General features: G+C 49.6%; 1 protein-coding gene across 2 annotated transcripts in view; it reads right to left on the bottom strand.

The window, feature by feature from the left end:
• BICD2 (BICD cargo adaptor 2) overlaps positions 1 to 18,306 on the bottom strand; it is a 62,133-nt gene extending 43,827 nt beyond the window's left edge. For both annotated transcript variants that reach the window (XM_087822515.1, XM_087822516.1), the window contains exon 1: positions 17,985 to 18,306. In XM_087822515.1, the coding sequence (XP_087678641.1) occupies positions 17,985 to 18,224 (240 nt within the window). In that variant the 5' untranslated portion in view covers positions 18,225 to 18,306. The remainder of the gene's footprint in view (positions 1 to 17,984) is intronic.
• Positions 18,307 to 18,521: the final 215 nt, after the last annotated feature.

The raw sequence follows: 18,521 nt of genomic DNA, 5'->3' as shown, positions 1-18,521 counted from the left end.
CAGTAAGTAAAACCCACAATGTGATGTATCAGAAGTGGAACTCCAGACAGTAATGTGTAGAAGGAAGTAAGCATGCCATCCGCACTGAGATGTATTCACTATGACCTGGCCTAGCCTCTCCACTGAAGCTTTAGAAAAATGTATGTGGTGACCTTCTTAATGTCATAAAAAGAACATTTACAGCTATAGTAAATCTCCCCACACAGATTTAAAATGACAGTAAACATTAACAAAGAGCAGAATGCATGAATAAATAATGCACAAGCACTGGTGTCATTCCCCCTGAAAGGCCGAGGGAAGAAAACCTCCCATCATACTTCATAGAGAATAGAAGAAAGAAACAGGAGAAAGGATAAATTAATCCAATATTGTTTGTAGGTGATGATTTTAACTAGAAAATGCAGTCAAAAACATTTCCAAAAAGGTCATTTAGAGATCCCCCAAACTAAATCATTAGGTTAGGAATACATAATAAAAAAACAAAACAGCAATTACATTTATAATCTCTCGACATCAGAATCATTAACATCTGAATATCACTTTGACTAGAAACATGGGACTTATTCAAAGAAAATGATAAATACTCTAACAAGAAAGGCGAACCTAGTGGTTACATGGAGCTCATGTGACATGGGCAAAAGCTGCCCAAATCTGAGATTACTTCAGAGTAACAGTAAAATTTATCTAGTCCGTTTAGCAAACAAAAGGACTCTCCCCATCATCTCCACTGAAAAAATTTAAAAGATATAATTCACATACCCTAGCATTCACCCTTTCAGTGTACAATTCAGTGGGTTTTAGTAAATTCATGAGTTTGTGCAACCATCACCACTACCCAATTCAACACTTTTATCACCCCAAAAAGACCTGTCCCCATTACCAGTCACTCCCAGCTCCCTTCCCCCAGATCCTAAAAACCACCAATGTATTTTCTGTGTCTATGAATTTGCCTGTTCATGACTTTACATATAGAGGGAACCTCCTACTATGTGATCAGCTGTGACTAGCTTCTCTCACTAAACTTAGACGGGCTGAGCCCTTAAACCGACAGGAATGCTCTTTAGTTATTTTTTTAAGCCTCTCCTAGATAAGTTTAAAGTTTCTCTTCAGGCACTCACTCCAAAAAGAGCTCCACTGGCACCTGCGCCAGTGGATACCAGTCCAAGGTGGGAACCTGGAAAGGAATCTACTCTGCACCTGCGTGAAGAACCTACAAGCCAGACCCCAGCAAGCAGTTCAGGGAACCATATTCTTTAAATTGTTTATTTATTGATGTTTTATTTTTTTAGAGAGAGTGGAAGTGGGGGGAGAGTGAGAGAGTGTGAGAGAGATGCGTTGTTCCGCTTATTTACACATTCATTGGTTGATTCTAGCATGTGCCCTGACTGGAGATGGAACATGCAACCTTGGCGTGTTGGGGACCACGCTCCAACCAACTGAGCCACCCAGGCAGGGCGCCATGTTCTTCATCAGCGTGAGCTCCCTTGATGCATCAAGCTCCCTCCCTTCACCTTGTTTTCAGTAAAACTCTTTTTTTGAATCTGTTTCATTTCTCGATTTCTATCTTGAAGAGGGAGCAAGAACCCCCTCACCAGTGACACCAGCACAGTGTATTTGTCCATTCACCTGTTAATGGACATGTGGGTGGTTTCCACTTTGGGTCTGTTATGAATAACGCTGTTGTGACTTGTGTATGTGTTTTTGTGTGGACACATGCTTTTAATTCCCTTGGGCATACACATAGGAGTAAACAGCTGGACTTATGGTAAGTACGTTTAACACTCTGAGGAACTGCCAGACTATTTCAAAGAAGCCAAACACCACTTTTCATTCCACCAGCAAAGTCTGAGTTTTTATTTCTCCCTATCCTCACCAACACTTGACATTGTCTGGGTTTTTTTAAATCCTCAACTGAGGATATTTTTTTCCATTGATTTTTTAGAGAGTAGAAGGGAGGGAGAGAGAAACATTGATGTGAGAGAGGCACATCTATTGGTTGCCTCCCACACCAGCGCCAACTGGGGCCAGGGACTGAACCCACAGTCCTTTTAATCTTCAGGCCAACGCTCCAACCACTGAGCAAAATCAGCCAGATATTGTCTGTCTTTTGATTTTAGCCATCCTAATGGGTGTGAGGGTCTCCTCCCATTAAAAAAATATGTATTAGGAACAGTAACAGCTACAACTCTCATAATTCTCTATGAGTATGTTATTTCACTTAATGTCTATCTCAAAGTTTTCAGGAGAACTGACATTCCCATTTTATGGACAAAGAAACTAAGGCTCCAAGAGGCCAAGGCCTCAGCTATTTCGGGCAGAGGGACGTCTGGAACTCTGGGCCATCCAGACCCCTCCCACAAGATCCTACCACTGCACTAGTGTCAGAAATAATGGCAGAGGGCAGGAGGATCTATCTATATCCAGAGTAAACAAAAAACCCTGACCTGTCAGTAAGAAAGACTGACATCCCATAGGAAACTGGCTGAAGTCCTGGGCAGCTCTTCACAAGAGCCTCCAAACTGGAAAATGCAAATCAGCTCCAAGCCAGCACAGACGGTAAGATTAGGAAAGCGGGACTTTAACACAGGAAGTGCCAGTTTGGGTGGGGAGGATGGTAAAAGCCAGGAGCACCCGCACTGCCGGCGCAACTACCCTGGAAACTGCCTATCCTCCACTCATTGGACAGCCCCATCCTGGGAGCCATCCACACGCATGCTGGCCGTGGCATTAAGTCCAACAGCTCAAACCTGGGCAAGGAAGCACGGTGAGCCCACAAGAACCCTACCAGCAACAAATGCCGACAACCTGCAAATTCAGGCAACAGCACCTCACAACACAAAACACTGAGTGAACACACAAAACCTATGCCACAGCACTGCCCACAGAAAGTTGAAAAAAGGGAAATTAGAGCCAGAATCATTACCCCTGGACAAAGTCAGGGATCAGTCAGTGTAATGCTGATGACACGCCACTGTTCCATCTGCATGGCTATGTGGGGCCATCAAGCTGTACAATTATGATTTGTGTCATTTTTGTATTTATCTTATGCTCAAAAAAAAGCTCATTTTAATAAAAAGGAGTACAATATGAATATTTACAAACTTAAAAACAGGGCTTAAAAATAAACAGTAAATTATATGACAATAAAAAGTAAATAAAACGCTTTCTAAAACTGAATACTGAAATAGAAGCAAACCACTAAAAAAGATGCAGTATCTAAAATGTTATCCAAATGTACAATGCTAGGAGACGAGACACTCAGATCCTGGCAGTGAGAAAGAACAGGCAGCAGAACAGCAGGTGTGACCAGGGGTGCTGTGCACATGCACTTAAAGTCTGTGCTAAAAGACCAATGAAACCCAAGCCACCGCGCCCCCCAGTCTGGATATACCCCAGGGAGTCCAATCCCTCCTCACTGAGGAAACAGAAGGCATCAGAGACAAGATGAAAGATCACCTTCCCATAAATGCACTTCAGCAAAAACCTGATACAGGTTTGCAAGGTCCAGTCAAGAAGAGGGATTAAAAACAACCTGCAGGTCCCCTCTGGACCATATGCTTCCCATTGCCCAAAGGAACACAGCCTTGCTGGCAACTGGAGAGAAACAAGTTAAGCCCCTACAAGGCACATGAACAAACAGGTCAGGGGCATGAGAGGGGCTGAAACCCAAAATCGATGGGGAGGCACCCAGAAACAAAGCAGCTAAAAGGCCCAGCCAGCAGCCCTGCTCAGTAGGACCAGCTCTTCTCTTTGCCCCCAGACTCCTGCCAGGCACTCTGCACTCTCCTAGCTCTGAAGGCTCCAGGGAGGAGATGAAACAGCTGGGAGAGGCCCAGGAGGGCGGGCAATAACCCAGGCATATGCACTTCATAATCTGTGCCAACGTGAGCCCATTAGCTTCTCTCCTGGGAGGACTCTCCTTTCACAAGTGAGAAACTGAACTCTGAAAAGAACTCCATATCATTTCCCACCAGAAAAAACAGGAAAGAGGCAGATGAGGTTGAAAGGCAGCACCTCTCCCCCAGAATCTGCAACTCCCCCAGCCTCCTCAGCAGACCTGGGGAGACCTTGAGGGACGTCGACCCACGGACCCACTGCTTAGCTGCCCAAGCTTCAGAATCACCCAGGGAGTCAGAGACATCTGTTCCCAGGTGCAGGCACATCTGCCAATGGGCCCTTCCTAGTCTTGGGGTCTGGGGGCTGGAATCGCGAATGCTCTGGCTTACTGGGACAGTGCCTGTTAATCTCCAGATCTGGCTAAGGCCAGACCTACTTCACGCAGGCTTATAGAGATTACCTCCCTCCTGGCACTCAGCCCCGCCACCCCCAGGTGCCGGGTAACTGAAGTGGCAGAAACGGAGAAGGGGTTGGCCTTTTTGCCAGGGAACCAGGGTGGCTGTCTGTGTGTCCATTCTGGACAAGGGGAGATGGGCTCACCTCACAGGAACTGGCAAAAAAGGTGAGAGCCCAAGTCCACACTGTACTTCATGTTGGGTGTTCATGTTGCTATTATCCTGAGCCAGACACGGGCAACCCCAAGGTCCACCAAAGGGAAGTGTTGGTGACTCAGGTACAGTGCTCACAGAGAACCAACCACCAGCACGAGCAACTCCAATGGCTCAGAGGAGCCAGATACAAAAGCCACCTGGCAGCAACCATCAACACAGAAGTCGAGAACAGAGCCTGATCACTGTAGTGAGGTGGCTGCGGGGCCTGGGGGTTGGAAGGCACATGAGCATGACCCTCACCAAGGGGCACCCACAGGACACAACTCTGTGTCTTCTTATAGGTAAATTATTCCCCAATTTTAAAATGAGGGTTGCTTACAAGACAGAATCATCTGGGCAGCAGCTAGAGTGGCTCCAAAAGCATCTGTCCCTGGAGGTCAGAGGAGGCCCTGAACTGGAATAGGTGTTCACCTCCACCTCACAGTGAATCCTACAAATCCAGACAGGTGGTGGTAGGCATGGCACTAAGCCCCTGGGCATGTTTGGAGGCAGCCTGGGAAGGCTTGGCTACCACTCCAAAGAGAAAGAGGTGACTACAGTCTCATTTGATCTTCACAATAGCCCTGCAAAGTAGAAACTTTCATCACTCCCATTTCACAGGTGAACAAATTGAGGCTCAGTGAGGTCAGATGATTTGCCTGATTGGCACCACAGAGCTTCTCACTCCAAAAAGGTTTTCCTCTTCCCAGAACTAGGATGTCCCAGGAGGGGTGGAATGTGCTGGAGAAAGAATGGGTCAGGGATAGAACTAGAACCCAAGAAGCCCGGAAAGGCTCACCTGGCAGGTGACAGGGAGGAACCTGGAAAGGCTGCTCAGATCCCTGCAGGAGAGGGCAAGCTCCTCCTGGGAATGGGGGGGGTGGGGGGGGAAGGACGGAGACTGTGGGCACCTCTACCTGGCAGACAGCCTTCATCAATTAGACCAGTGTGATGACAGCCCACATCCATCCCAGGCCTAAAAGGATCACATGTGTGATATGTCCTCTCCATCAGCTGCCCTTCCTACTGTGTGGCTTCCAGCCTCAGAGCACCTACATGCTGGCTGTGGGAATCAAAGAATGGGCCATGGTGGTTGTCACACATACCCCTCACCATGTTTGTCCCATCACCTACTGCTCACCCCAGCTGCCCTGGGCAGTGTCCAAACACTAAGCTGCTTTTAGAAAACTGGCATCCACTCTCATATAGGAGGGATCTAGCCAGAATTGGGTGCTATTTAGAAGATTACACCCTAATTGCCTCAGTATCAGCATACAGGCTTCTGGCCAGCTGAGCCCTGTGTCTGGCAGCAGTCTCCATAGACCCTGGCTCTCTACCCAGGGCCACAGAGGCCAATCCTGGGGCATGGGGACAAGCCACCATCTTCCTCAGCAGCTAGCTGCCTGACACAACCCACCATTCAACAGCCTGCAGTCAGGGCAGGAGGGGCAGCTGGCCAGCTCCCATTTGTCAGGCCTGGGAGGATGGCTAGGGCAGGGCAGCTGGGATTGTGTTGGGCTGGAAACCCCAGAACAACAGCTGGGTTGGAGCGGCCCAGTTTTCTCACTTCGTCTCTAACCTCGGCACATTTCCTCAAGTTATTAGCCCATTTTAGGAGAGGACACTCTGCAAGCTTCAAGGTTAGCAAGTGCCCAGAGACTAATTCAGGCCATGTCCCTGCAAGGACCAAGAGTTCCACAGCCCTAGGGTGAAGAGTGGAGCCCACGGAGAAGTAGTGTGGCTATGAGATGATTCAATGCTCACATGTCTCTCTGAGGAGCTCTAGAAGGTGGGTAGGCCTGTCAGCAGCTGCAGCCAGGGTGACAGAAAAGGTCTCAGGGACTGAGTGTGCCCCACATTTGGCATTCTGTCATAGTCACCCTGGCAGGGTCAGTCCCAGGTACCCCGGGGGATGATTAAGTATCACCTGCCATTAGGGTCTTCCGCACCCCGAGGAAATAAGGACACTGACCAGGAAAAAAGGCAAGAAACTGAGGCTAAGGTAGCAGGGGCAGCCAGGATCCTGTCTAGTCGCCCAACCTCAACCTTCTACCCCAAACATCTGGAAGCTGCCCAGAGGGGTAAGGCCTGCAGGATCCTTCCTGTACCATCTGTGACATATTCACGAGTGTGCACACAGTCTACTCCATCACAGCATTGGCATGAGGGCCCAGGACCCACCACTCCTGACTTAGCCTGGATGCCATTCATAGAGACTGCCTTGGGCAAGTTCACAGGCCAATCACAACAGCACCAACACTACTCCATGTTGCGGCAGCCACCATACAAATCACAGCTAAGTAAAGTGTGATGTCAGGACCTGACCCGACGTGCTGCATTTGGCCCAGGTGCCCTCGCTCTGAGCCTCACTGTTCCACCTGCATCCTGGAAACAGGAAGGCATTCCAGCCTTCAGCAGCACAGTGGGGCATGCCACAGTGGAGGTGAGACACTGATGCCAAAAGAACATGAGGAAAAAGAGGTGTGTAGTAGCTGGACCAACCATCAATCTGATAGTGGGTTCCTGCAGAGCTGGCCTGAAGCCAGTGAGGAAGAACAGGAATGGGTGGAGGTCAGCTGGCATCTCTGGAGGACTCCAGCCCCAGCACCAAAGGAGCCAGACCCAGAAAGGTGTGCTTCTAGAGGGTGGTGGGCACCTGAAATGACATCAGAAGCATCTGAAACCCTAACAGGGGCGTTGGTCACACCTTCTCCGGAACCTAGCAGTCAACCCTTACCCGTGGGAAAAGCAGCCAGTGAACGCCCGAGTGGGAATCAATCCCAGGTCTGACCAGTAGCTGCCACCACAACCCTCCCCTAACTGCCACCAGGGTCAAACGCACAAGGTAGTAAGTTAAGCAGCTTGCTAGTGGTTTACCAGGAGTAAAGTCAACCCTGACTGAGCTGAAGGTCCTGGGGATGGGCTCAACAGGCATGGGGAAAGAGAAGTGCCTCACACTTGTTCTTTTCTTCTTTAATCCTCACCCCAGGACATGTTCTCACTGATTTTTTAGAGAGAGGAAGGGGGGCGAGAGAGAGAGAGGGAGAAAGAGAGAGAGAGAAACATCAATGTGAGAAAGAAATATCAATCAGTTGCCTCCTGTATGCACCCCAACCAGGGATTGAACCCACGCGACCTAGGTATGTGCCCTGACCAGGAATCGAACCCACAACTTTTTGGTGTCCGGGACAATGCTCCAACCAACTGAGCCACCCAGCCAGGGTGTGATTTTCTTTTTAACCATGTGCATTCTACTCCTTTTCCTCAAGATGTAAAAAATAAAGTAAAATAAATAAATGACCATCATCAATTGACAGTGATCAGGAACAATCCTGCAGTCACCTGAGCTACAGACCCTAGTCAGATGTGCAGTTACACAATAAAAACCACAGGGCTGAAGAGAAAGATTTGTCAGTGACACAGAAAAAAGGTAGAAACCCAATAAAACTAGTAACATGCAATCAAGACAGCAGGGCACCGGCAAAAGGACAATTGCATAGGTCAGTGGGACAGAAAACGGGGTCAGAGGGCCAGGAGCAGACCCAGACATACAGCCAACTGATCGTTTACAAAGGAGCAAAAGCAATTTTAGAGAAAAAGTATAGTCTCTGCAATAAATGGTACTAGACATACTCATGCAAAAAACAATCTGGAGACAGACCTTAAACCTTTCACAAACACTACTTGAAATGAACCTTAGACCTAAATGTGAAATGCAAAACTATAAAACTTCTAAATAAAAACACAGGAAAAGAATCTATGTGATCTTGGGTTTGGTGATGAAAATCACAACACCAGAATCATGATCTGCAAAATGATATTAAATTTAAAAATCTACTCTGTGAAAGACATTGTTAGGAGAATGAAAACAACAAGCCAAGAAATTATTTGCAAAGTAAAACTTGTATCCAAAATAGATAAGAACTCTTAAAACTCAACAATAAGAGCCCTGGCCAGTGGCTCAGTGGGTTGGAGCGTTGTCCCGGACACCAAAAAGTTGTGGGTTCAATCCCGGTCAGACCACATGCCTAGGTCGTGTGGGTTCAATCCCTGCTGAGGTACATACAGGAGGAAACTGATCGATGTTTCTCTCTCACATCAATGTTATGCTCTCTCTCTGTCTAAAAATCTAAAAATCAATAAAAACAGATCCTGGGGTGAGGATTAAAAAAGAACTCAACAATAAGAGGACTCAATCTTAAAATTAGCAAAAGATCAGAAGACACCTCACCAAGGAAGATATACAAACGGCAAATAAACATATGAAAAGATGTTCAACACTGTATTTCATCAGGGAAATGCAAATTAAAACATCAATGAGATACCACCACACCTATTAAAATGGCTAAAAGCCAAAACAATGACACCATCAAATGCTGGGGAGGATGTGGAGTAACAGGAACTCTCATTCCTTGCTGGTGGGAATGAAAAATGTTGCTTCCACTTTGGGAGACAGTTTGGCAGTTTCTTACAAAACTAAACATATTCTTACCCTACAATCTAGTAATCATGCTCCTTGGTATTTAACCAAATGAGTTGAAAACTTATGTCCTAACAAACACTAACACTGGATGCTTACAGCACCTTTCTTAATGAGGCCTCAAACTGGAAGCAACCAGGATGCCCAGTCTGAATAAACAAACTATAAACAAACTATGGTACAGTTAGACAATGAAATATTATTCTGTGACTTAAAAAAAAGGCTTTCAAATCACATAATGACACAGATGAATCTTAAAAGCATATTGCTAAGTGAAATAAGCCAGTCTGAAAAGGCTACAGAGTGTATGATTCCAATTATGTGATATTCTGGAAAAGGCAAAACTATGGAGAAAGTAAAAGATCAGTGGTTGTCAGGTGATCGTGGAGGGAGGGTGTTGAATAGGTGAAGCACAGCTGAATTTTTTAAGGTAGTGAAACAATTGTGTGCGATACTTTAATGGTAGATAAATGACACTGTCCATTTGTCAAAACCCAGGTAACTGTACAGCCCAAAGCATGTATGCAAATTTTTAAAAAATCACTTAGGAGGTTAGTAGATCCCAGGATGAAATGTTGAATGTGGTAAAACAATCTAACTGTATTACAAATGGATAAAACCACTTCACTGAAGGGAATGGGGACTAAAGTGCTTAAGTAACTTATTTGGAAATAAGTAGAGTATATAAGACCAAAGCAAAAGGAACTGCACATAAGACTATACGCTAGTTGATAAACTGTTCCTCAAGGGTGTTAGGTCAGCAGTTCCGAATCGGCCATGCTGTGTGCTGGAACACAACAGCTACATAGCCGTGTGGCCAATCCAGGTATCTCACTGCTGGAGGGACGTTCCAGATAAGCAAGGGGAGGCCATGGAGATGATCTAAGTGGTGATGGGTCAGAGCTGGAGACATCAGCATGAACTCATGTTCAGTTTCACATACATACAGCTGGCTACATCTAGAAGTGTTTATAGATGTGTGTGTATACATGGGCCAGAGTACACACATCTACTTCCAGGCTCTGTCAGCTGAGGGGCCTAGAAGCAGTGACACTCCAGGGCTCCTTGGAGCTGATTCCAGAAGTGGGGTAGGGAATATACAGGATGAGCCTGGAGCACCTTACAGTGCTGGAAAGTAAGGAGGTGCTAAGAAAGGAAGGGAGGGGAAAAAATCATGACAGGTAGCTCAATGGGGCACAGGAGCCAAATGAAAGAGCTTCCAGGGACCAAATCTGGAACAAGCTGAGCAACAAAATAAAGCAGTATTGGATTGTAAACCAAACATAAAATAAGCATCCATGAGTCCACAGCAATATAAATGAATGGATGAAGAAAGAAAAAGAAGAAATCTTCCATGCAGAAAAATTCCAAATAATGTAGGTAGATGCTCCCCCTCAAGGAGGAGAGCATGACCCTTAGGTAGGGCTGCAGGCAGTTTGGAAAGGGGAGAAGAGCACCTCTACAGTGAAGATGTGACAAACACTTCAGCAAGGGGGTCAAGGCCAACGTCAACAGGGAAAGTCACTGACTCCTGGTAGGATGTGAGGAGAATGGCACTTCACCTCTGTGGTCTTCCTCCCAAAAACCCATAACCCTATTCTAATTATGAGAAAAAATATCAGACGAATCTCAAATAAGGAACATTCAACAAAATACCTGAGCAGTACTCCTCAAAACTGTCTAAGTCACCAAAAACAACAAAAGTCTGAGGAACTGTCACAACCAAGGAGAACCTGAGAAGATGTGGGATCATGGATAAAGTCCCAGAGTAGAAAAAGAACAGCAGGTAAAAATGAAGAATATCTAAACAAAGTATGAAGTTTGGTTAATAAAGACACATCGACTCTGGCTAATAACAGTAACAAGTGTGCCGCACTGATGCAAGATGTTAGTGACAGGAGAAAACAGTGCTGGGTACACAGGAACTCTATTACCTTCACAATTTTTCTGAAAGTCTAAAAGTTTTCTAAAGTAGCTTAATTTTAAAAATTAACTAAACAAGGCAGCACAGTGTTACGTAAGTTAAATAATTTAAAAGACATAAATGCTGCAACACACATGGCACTTTATCTTGACAAAGCCCTGAGGCTTTGGTGGGCAAGGTGCCTCTGGTGGGGAGAGTGGACTTCTGAAAAGGGATGGAGAGCTGTACCAGATTCAGGTGGGTGGTTCACTGGGTGCAGGTTCTATGATCACTTGGTATGTTCTGGGGACAAAAATCACACATAAGCAAATGCTAAAACCTCATTATGCTCACACTGTTCCCTCAAATATCATCCACTCTGGAACAAATTTGCACCTTCGAAACAAGTGTCAGAGCACAACCGACTGCTTCACGGAAGAAGAAATAACTCAACCCCCAAACACCACTTCTCCCTCAGCCCACTGGCCACGATGACGTCCACACAGCAGGCACTGGTGAGAATGTAGACCTGCTCAGGGGCTGCTGCAGGAGTCTGCCCTGAGTCTGCTCTCCCAGACTGGGTGGAACATTCGCAATCCTAGCATCTGCACCAGGTAACACGGTGATGGCAGGCAAGGCTTTGAGTTCAGGACTGTAGACAGTCTTCCTGACGCACCCCTTCCAGGGGCCAGTGTCCTCTCTGACCACCCCAGGTCACAGTTTTATAACACCCAGGGAATCACCCAGACTGATGGAAAAACCTGGACCCCTGAAGCGTGTGCAGGATGGTGTGTGAGGGGCAAGGAGGGAGGAGTGCGCCCAGGCAATCCCAGGCAGCAAACCACAGAAGTCCGCAGAATGGGGTCCCCCGTCCACCCTTATGCCATCACTGAGAGAGAAGCTGGTCCACTGCCAGGGCTTCAGGAATGCAGTGGCCTAAACCAAGGAAACCAAAGCCCAGGGAGGGAACCACTCAGGGTCAAGTCAAGCACTGCTAGCACACAGCATGGGCTGTCACCCTCACTCTTTGGGCCCCAGCATCCCCACCTGTGGAAAGAAGATAAGAGCCTCCCTCCTGGTTCAGAGAGAGCTGGCAGCTCTCAGCATCACAGTCAGGACAAACTCAATGGGTGACCAAGAGCCCCAGCAGGCATAAGTAGGTGACATAAGGTTGGTGATGGCTGGATAACAACCCAGCAACCCAAGAGCCAGGGCACATATCAGCTGAAGGCATCATTCTGGCCAACTTTTTTAAAAAGAGAAAGTTTAGAAAAGATAAGAGAGGGGTGCCAGGAAAATCGGGCTAGGAGAGCAGCTCTAGGTTTCCAGCAGGGAGGCAAGATGGGCAACTGCCCCAAGGACTCATGAGGCTCTGTCTATAAAGCAGCAAGGCCTCCTGCATGGAGTGGACCCTGGTAGGCTCCTGATGCAAACAGATCAACTGCAAAGCTACACTTATGAGCCAAAAAAGGGAAATCCAAACGAAGACCAGATAGGAGACAGCATTAAGGAATCACTGTTAGTTCTGTCACGTGTGAAAATTCACCTATGGTTATGATTTATAAAAAAGTTATTTTCTCAGCACAACACACCAATGTACTTAGAAAGGAAGTGAGGCAAAGAGAAGGCTGCCAGAGCTGGAGCTACGGAGCGGGGGGGGGGGGACACGGGCCAACCACACATTCTCTCTGCTCTGGTTATACTTGAACTTCCCCTCAAGAAGGTGGAAGCCATTTATGAGGGAAACAATGCAGAAAACTGCCTTTAGAAAAGCAAATCTGTGAAATACAAATCACAGCAATTATTTCACATGATACAACAGGTTCAAAGTGCACAGTGCCTTCAGAACCTATGGAAACCCTGGTGTCTTTATCCGATGCTTGAATGTAACCTACTTTTATGCAACTCAGAGGGTAAAACCAAACTCCGTGTCTTTTTAAAAACAACTGTTACAGGTGCTCCAAGCACTTTTTATTTTTTATGGTATCTTATGTATCTTATGTACATACACAGGAAGAAAAAAGCCAGTAAGGAGAAATACCAAGTTGTTCCCAATGCTTACCATCTTCATTAATTTCTGTATAGACACTGCTCATATCTGCCTGATGTTTCTAAATGGATGGACAATTTTTAAACATATTAAACTCTAAAAAAAGAAGCAGCAGCCTAATCCTCCTCGATGCCATCCCTGCCTGAGCCTGAACTGCCTGCTCCACTCCGAGACCCACTCTACCCTTGCAGCCCCATCTCTCAATCCACCTATGATGGCAGACCCCAGCGGGATGGCAGGGTTTAATGCCCAGGGCAGCAGCTGGGCAGCCACACATGGCCCTCTACACTGGGGAATGGCTTGAGGAGCCACACTCTGAACATCTGATAATACAAGGCCCGGGACCTGGGGGGGCCTCATCTGCGAGAGCCTGCAGGGTCCTGGCCAGCCCCTGCCCACGGGCCCTCTTCACCTCACTGTCTAAGGAGAAACCAAATCTTTCTTTACCCACAATGTGCATAGTGGCCCTTTACCCAGTGTGCTGATGTGGAGAAGCAGGTCAAAGGGGTGACCGCCCCAAACTGATGAGGGGAAGCTGATCTCCTTCACAGGAAGTGATTGGGGAGGCCCAGCAGGAGCCTGTGCTGACCTGGCCATGGCTCTCTCCAAGACAGCTGCTCAGACCCAGGGAGCCTCAGCCACCAACCCTCCCACCCCTACCCTGCAAGCTCCAGGTGCACCTACCCATGCTGTGGCCTGCAACCTAGTGACCCAGCCTGGCCCCAATGGGCAGAGCTGCTTGTTGATGGTCACACAGCTGAGGGTCCAGGCAGGGTCCAATCCCTCCCTGGAGCCACTATGCAAACCACAGCCCTGTACAGCACAGGCAGTGTCTCCTTACCTGCCCAGGCAGGCCACTTTTGGGATACAGGCTCCTACTCCCGGGCCTGGCCACCCTCCTGCCCTACTTGTAGGAAAGCACCTCTGTCACAGCATGCCAGTCTTGAGTCCATCGCCCTTGGGGTTGTTGAGGTGCACAGCTGCTCACCACCAGGCCGGCAGAAGTAAACAGCCCAGGCGACACGGCAGTATCAGGCGCCTTTAAAAGAGCCCATAAGATGAATTCACCAACCCCTGCTAGTGGGACAGCAGGGAGTGCCCAGCAGTACAGCCACAGTGAGCCCTGGATTCATAGCCTTTAGACACCTTATAGCTGCCTCTCCTGGCTGTCCTCAACCAGCAGGGCCACCTCAGCACCTCCAAGATTCCCCAAACAACAGCTTCTACCCCAAGTGACGCCTCTTCATGCCGACAGCAGAACAAGGCACACCCTCGCTCTGGATCCAAAAGGCCCTAGGACCTCATAGCCTCCAAGCCCCCGATGACTCTGTGCTCCAAGTTCTACAGTAGTATCAGAGGACCAGGAGAATCCCTACAGGCTTTAGCCAAAATCAGGACTCTTCCTGCCCCAAAGCAAACACTTGAGGAGGCTGGGCCTTACATAGAGGACTCCAATCGCCCTTCTCTCCTCAGTAGGAGCCTGCCCTTTTGAGATATGGGCTTACAGCCTTGAGCAAAACACAGCTTCTCTGTACCTGCCTCAGTTTCCCCATCTGTACAATGGCTATAAGAAGTCCCCAAGGACAAGTCCCCAAGGGATAGTATGAGGACTGCAGGAGTCAGTGGAGTGTCAGGAGGCTGTGACAGGAGCAGCTCAGCAACAGGGATGAGACCGAGTGGCAGTGCTCACAACACCTCTCCTGGACATGACTTGGGCAAAAATGTATGGACTGGGGAATCTGTAATGCGGGCCCCTTTCCACACTGACTGAACTGCTGAGCCTTCCTTAGTCACCTCCACCCATTCCTACTTTTCTACCCATCGTCTGGGAGAGGAGATTACAAGACGGATGGGAGGAAGGGAGCAAAGGGGACAGAGTAACTGCTCTCACCAGCTCTGCCCCAACCCTTCATGTGGCTGCTGGGCCTGCAGGACAGGAGGGATGTCTGAGTGTTGGGAGCTGGGCTCAGGCAAGCCCAGAGGCAGTGGTGGAGGAGGCTTAGTAGCATCAGATGCTGAGGGCAGTCCAGGCTGGGCTAGGCTAGAGGTCCTGGGCATCAGACTTGGGCTGCCCTCTGGGAGATGCAGGGGCCACTCCAGACCATGCCAAGGAGCAGAGCCCTGGTGGCTGTGGGGACAGCAGAGAGGGGATCCAGGCCTGAGAGGTGTAGGGAAGGAGCTCAGGACACTAGCCAGCAGACACTTATTAAGTAAACACTTCCTGTGTGCAGGGTGCCAGGCACCATGCCCAGCCCATGAGATACCAAAGCTCACCAAATAGCACCCATTGCTCCTCCAAGATGTGCGTACGCCACACATTCAAGATCCTGAGGTAGCTCAGTGGTTGAGCATCGACCCATGAACCTGGAGGTCACGGTTCGATTCCCACTTAAGGGCACATGCCCAAGTTGCAGGTTCAATCCCCAGTAGGGGGCGTGCAGGAGGGAGCCAATCTATGACTCTCATTGATGTTTCTATTTCTCTCTTCCTCTCCGAAATCAATAAAAACATAAAAAAAAAAAAAAAAAAAAAAGATCCTGAGACGGCAGAGAGCGCCCTGTCCAGACCTGTCCTCACACTCTCTCTGCGAGCCAAGAGATGCTAGGCCTGAAACTGCATCAGGAACCTGCCCCTGGCCTGAGGCATGCCCTCTAACCCTCACATACCCACCCATGAGGACCCCCCTACTTATAGCATCTACCTAAGCCTACCAGACAGGAGCTGCCACCCCAGCACACCTGCACCCTTAAAGCTGCAGTTGAGGACACAGTGCCTGTACCCAGCCTGCCAGCTTCCCTCCCTCAAACATGGTATATTATCTACAAATGCTGGACAGAGTACAGGCAACTCTGTTTGCAGCATAATTTGTTAGTAACTCAATCCACTTTAGTTAAATAAAGTTTTAAGAGAATGAAGATGGTTCACTTCTCTACAGGAGAAAAAAAAGGACCCAACAAATACAGGGAGAGGCAAAAATAGGTTTACAGTTGTTTGTATGGAAAATAATACAATAACAAATAATAATACAATAGTGTGTCACGCAATCACAAATGTAAACCTACTTTTGCCCCACCCTGTACTACCTACTTAAATCTTGATTTTTAAAATAAGAGTATTTCCAAGTATAAAATGGGTGACAAATAAACAGGTTGACAAGAGCCTGTACTGGCAAAGGTGTGAGTGAACTGGTGCAAGCTTTCTGGCAACATCTACTGAAACTGATACATCTTCCTCTAGCTTCTGCCAGGACTTCCCACCTATAATGGGGGAAACTGAAGTTCAGGACAGTGGGGCAACATGTCTAAGGCCATGTAGCCAGTGTGTGCAGGAACCAGGAGGTGACAACAAACTAAGCAAGCAGGTGCTTGAAGAATGCCTGGGGAGACTGACCCACCTTTCTCCTGATTTCCCTGGGACCCATCCTCCAGGCACATCCACTAAATGGAGCCAAGATTCTTGCATTGGCCAAAATGTTTGTGTTCACAATAATATAGAGCTAGCAAATGAAAGGTCCCTGAATAAAAACCAGTTCCCTCTGCAACTGTCGGTCCAGTCCCTTCTTTTTTAAAAAAAAGAAAACCCACAAAGTTTTTATTGATTTCAGAGAGAGGAAGGAAGATGAGGAGATAGAACTATCAATGATGAGAGCCATGAATGCAAGCTTGTGAACAGAGGAGGATTGTGAGTGCTGAGTGGGGGGCGATGAGCCCCACACAGGGAGACCATGGGTGCATCTCCCCACATGAAAATGGGGCCTTTGTTGGTAGGGCCACGTTAGCCCTCTTGTAGATCCAGTGCCAGGCAAGCCTGGTTCAAAGGAGGCCCCAATACCTGTTGACAGATGTCAGGACCTTGGGTTGATGAGATTCCACCTGTCTTCCGACCCTCCCACATCAGGTGTTTACTGATGCTGACCCTGAGCACCTGCTCTGCCAGGCATGGACTTAAGCATCAGGCATGGATTCATTCATTCTCTCCTCCTCACCTTCAAAAGAGGACTCTACTAGTCTCCCCAGTGAAGCAGGGAGGCTCTGAACAGTCCAGACACCTCTCCAAGGCCACTAGGAGCACTGGTGCCAGGAGATGGGTGGTAGGGGAAGCAGCTAGCATGGTGGATCCCAAGACCGAGGGCCAAGAGCCCACCAGGACAAGGGAAGAGTCAGGTAAGGAAGAGGCAGACAGAGAAAAATGACAGGCTACACACCTGACACCAGGCCCCGCCTTTTCACACATAAGACCCTAGTAACAAACCTTTTGGGTGGGCAATGTTGCAGAGGAAGAAGCCAAGGTCCCTGCCCACAGCCACATCATTAGCAAGGGCCTGGGTCCAAACCTGGTGCTCCATTCAGAAGGCTACGCTCCCTCCTCACTCCCCACACAAGGCTGGGAGAGAAGCTGGTGTTTAAATCACTGAGAACTACTTCACGGAAGGGCTGCCGGGGGATCTGAGCTCCTCATCACGAAGTGAAAACCACACAGGAGACACAAGGCTCTCTCTGTGACACACACCCAGAGAGACCAGTGACCAGCCTGCAAGGAAGAGCCCGCGAGGGCGTCCAAGACAGGAAGTGGGCGGAAGCAGCACAGCATCCCAGAGCCGTCCGGCCAGAGAGCCGACTCTGGGAGGGACACGGGCGCCCAGCCGGCAGCGACGGCCACGCGAGGCGAGCCCCGGTCCCGGCCCTGGCTTGGCCTCAGAGCACTCATGGAAGACGCTGAAGTGCTGACGGCAGCTGCGCCGGGACTGGGAGGTGATCTGCCCGGAGGTGATGCGGGACCAGCCTGACTTTTCTTTGCATCCATCCCACGCCCACCCCGCCCTCCAACCCGGGACGCCAAATGCCGCAGAAGAAAACACCCCGCCGTCCCAGAGGCCTGCCACCAGGCGCGGACCCACGCGGCCTCGGCCGCAGCGGGCAGGCCGGCCGGCCGCGCGCGCCGCCCGGGGCACCCTGGGGCTGCCGGCCGGGTGGTCGGCCCGGACGCGCGAGGGTCAGCTCGGGGCTCGGGGCGGGGGCCGGGCGGTGACGTCGGCGGGCGTGGCGGCGGCCGCCGGCGCCTCACCTCCTTGAGCTGCTCCATCTCGCCGCGGATGGCCTCGTACTCCACCTCGAGCTCCTCGAACTGCAGCTTGAGCTGGTGTTTCTCCTCGAGCACCGCCAGCCCATACTCGGCCGCCTGGATCTTCTCGCGCGTGGTCTCGGCCAGCTCGTGCGACAGCCGCTTCACCTCGGCGCGCAGCCACTCGGGCTGCGCCTCCATCACCAGCCGCGCGTACTCCTCCTCCTCCGACGGCGCCGACATGGTGGCGGCGGACCGGCTCACGTTGCTTCCACCGGGCTCAAACCCGGTTCCCGGCCGCTTAGCCACCGCCCAGCCCGAGGGCGCCCCGGCCGCCGCGCCGCCGCAGTGCGCTCCTCGCCGCGCGGGGCACTGTGGGTGCCGTAGTCCCCCCCGCGCGACTGCGCGGCCCGCGGTGACACGAGCCCGCCCTCCCCAGCCCGTGATTGGCCGGGGCCCGAGTGGCGCCCCCCCATCCCCTCGCCACGGCCCCGCCTTCCGGGGCACTGTGGGTGCCGTAGTCCCGCCCTCGCACCAACT

Source organism: Miniopterus natalensis, chromosome 12 (assembly GCF_054644295.1).
Source record: "Miniopterus natalensis isolate mMinNat1 chromosome 12, mMinNat1.hap1, whole genome shotgun sequence".
NCBI lineage: Eukaryota > Metazoa > Chordata > Mammalia > Chiroptera > Miniopteridae > Miniopterus > Miniopterus natalensis.
The sequence above is the reverse complement of the archived record's forward strand: the minus strand, read 5'-3'. Positions and strand labels throughout refer to the sequence as shown.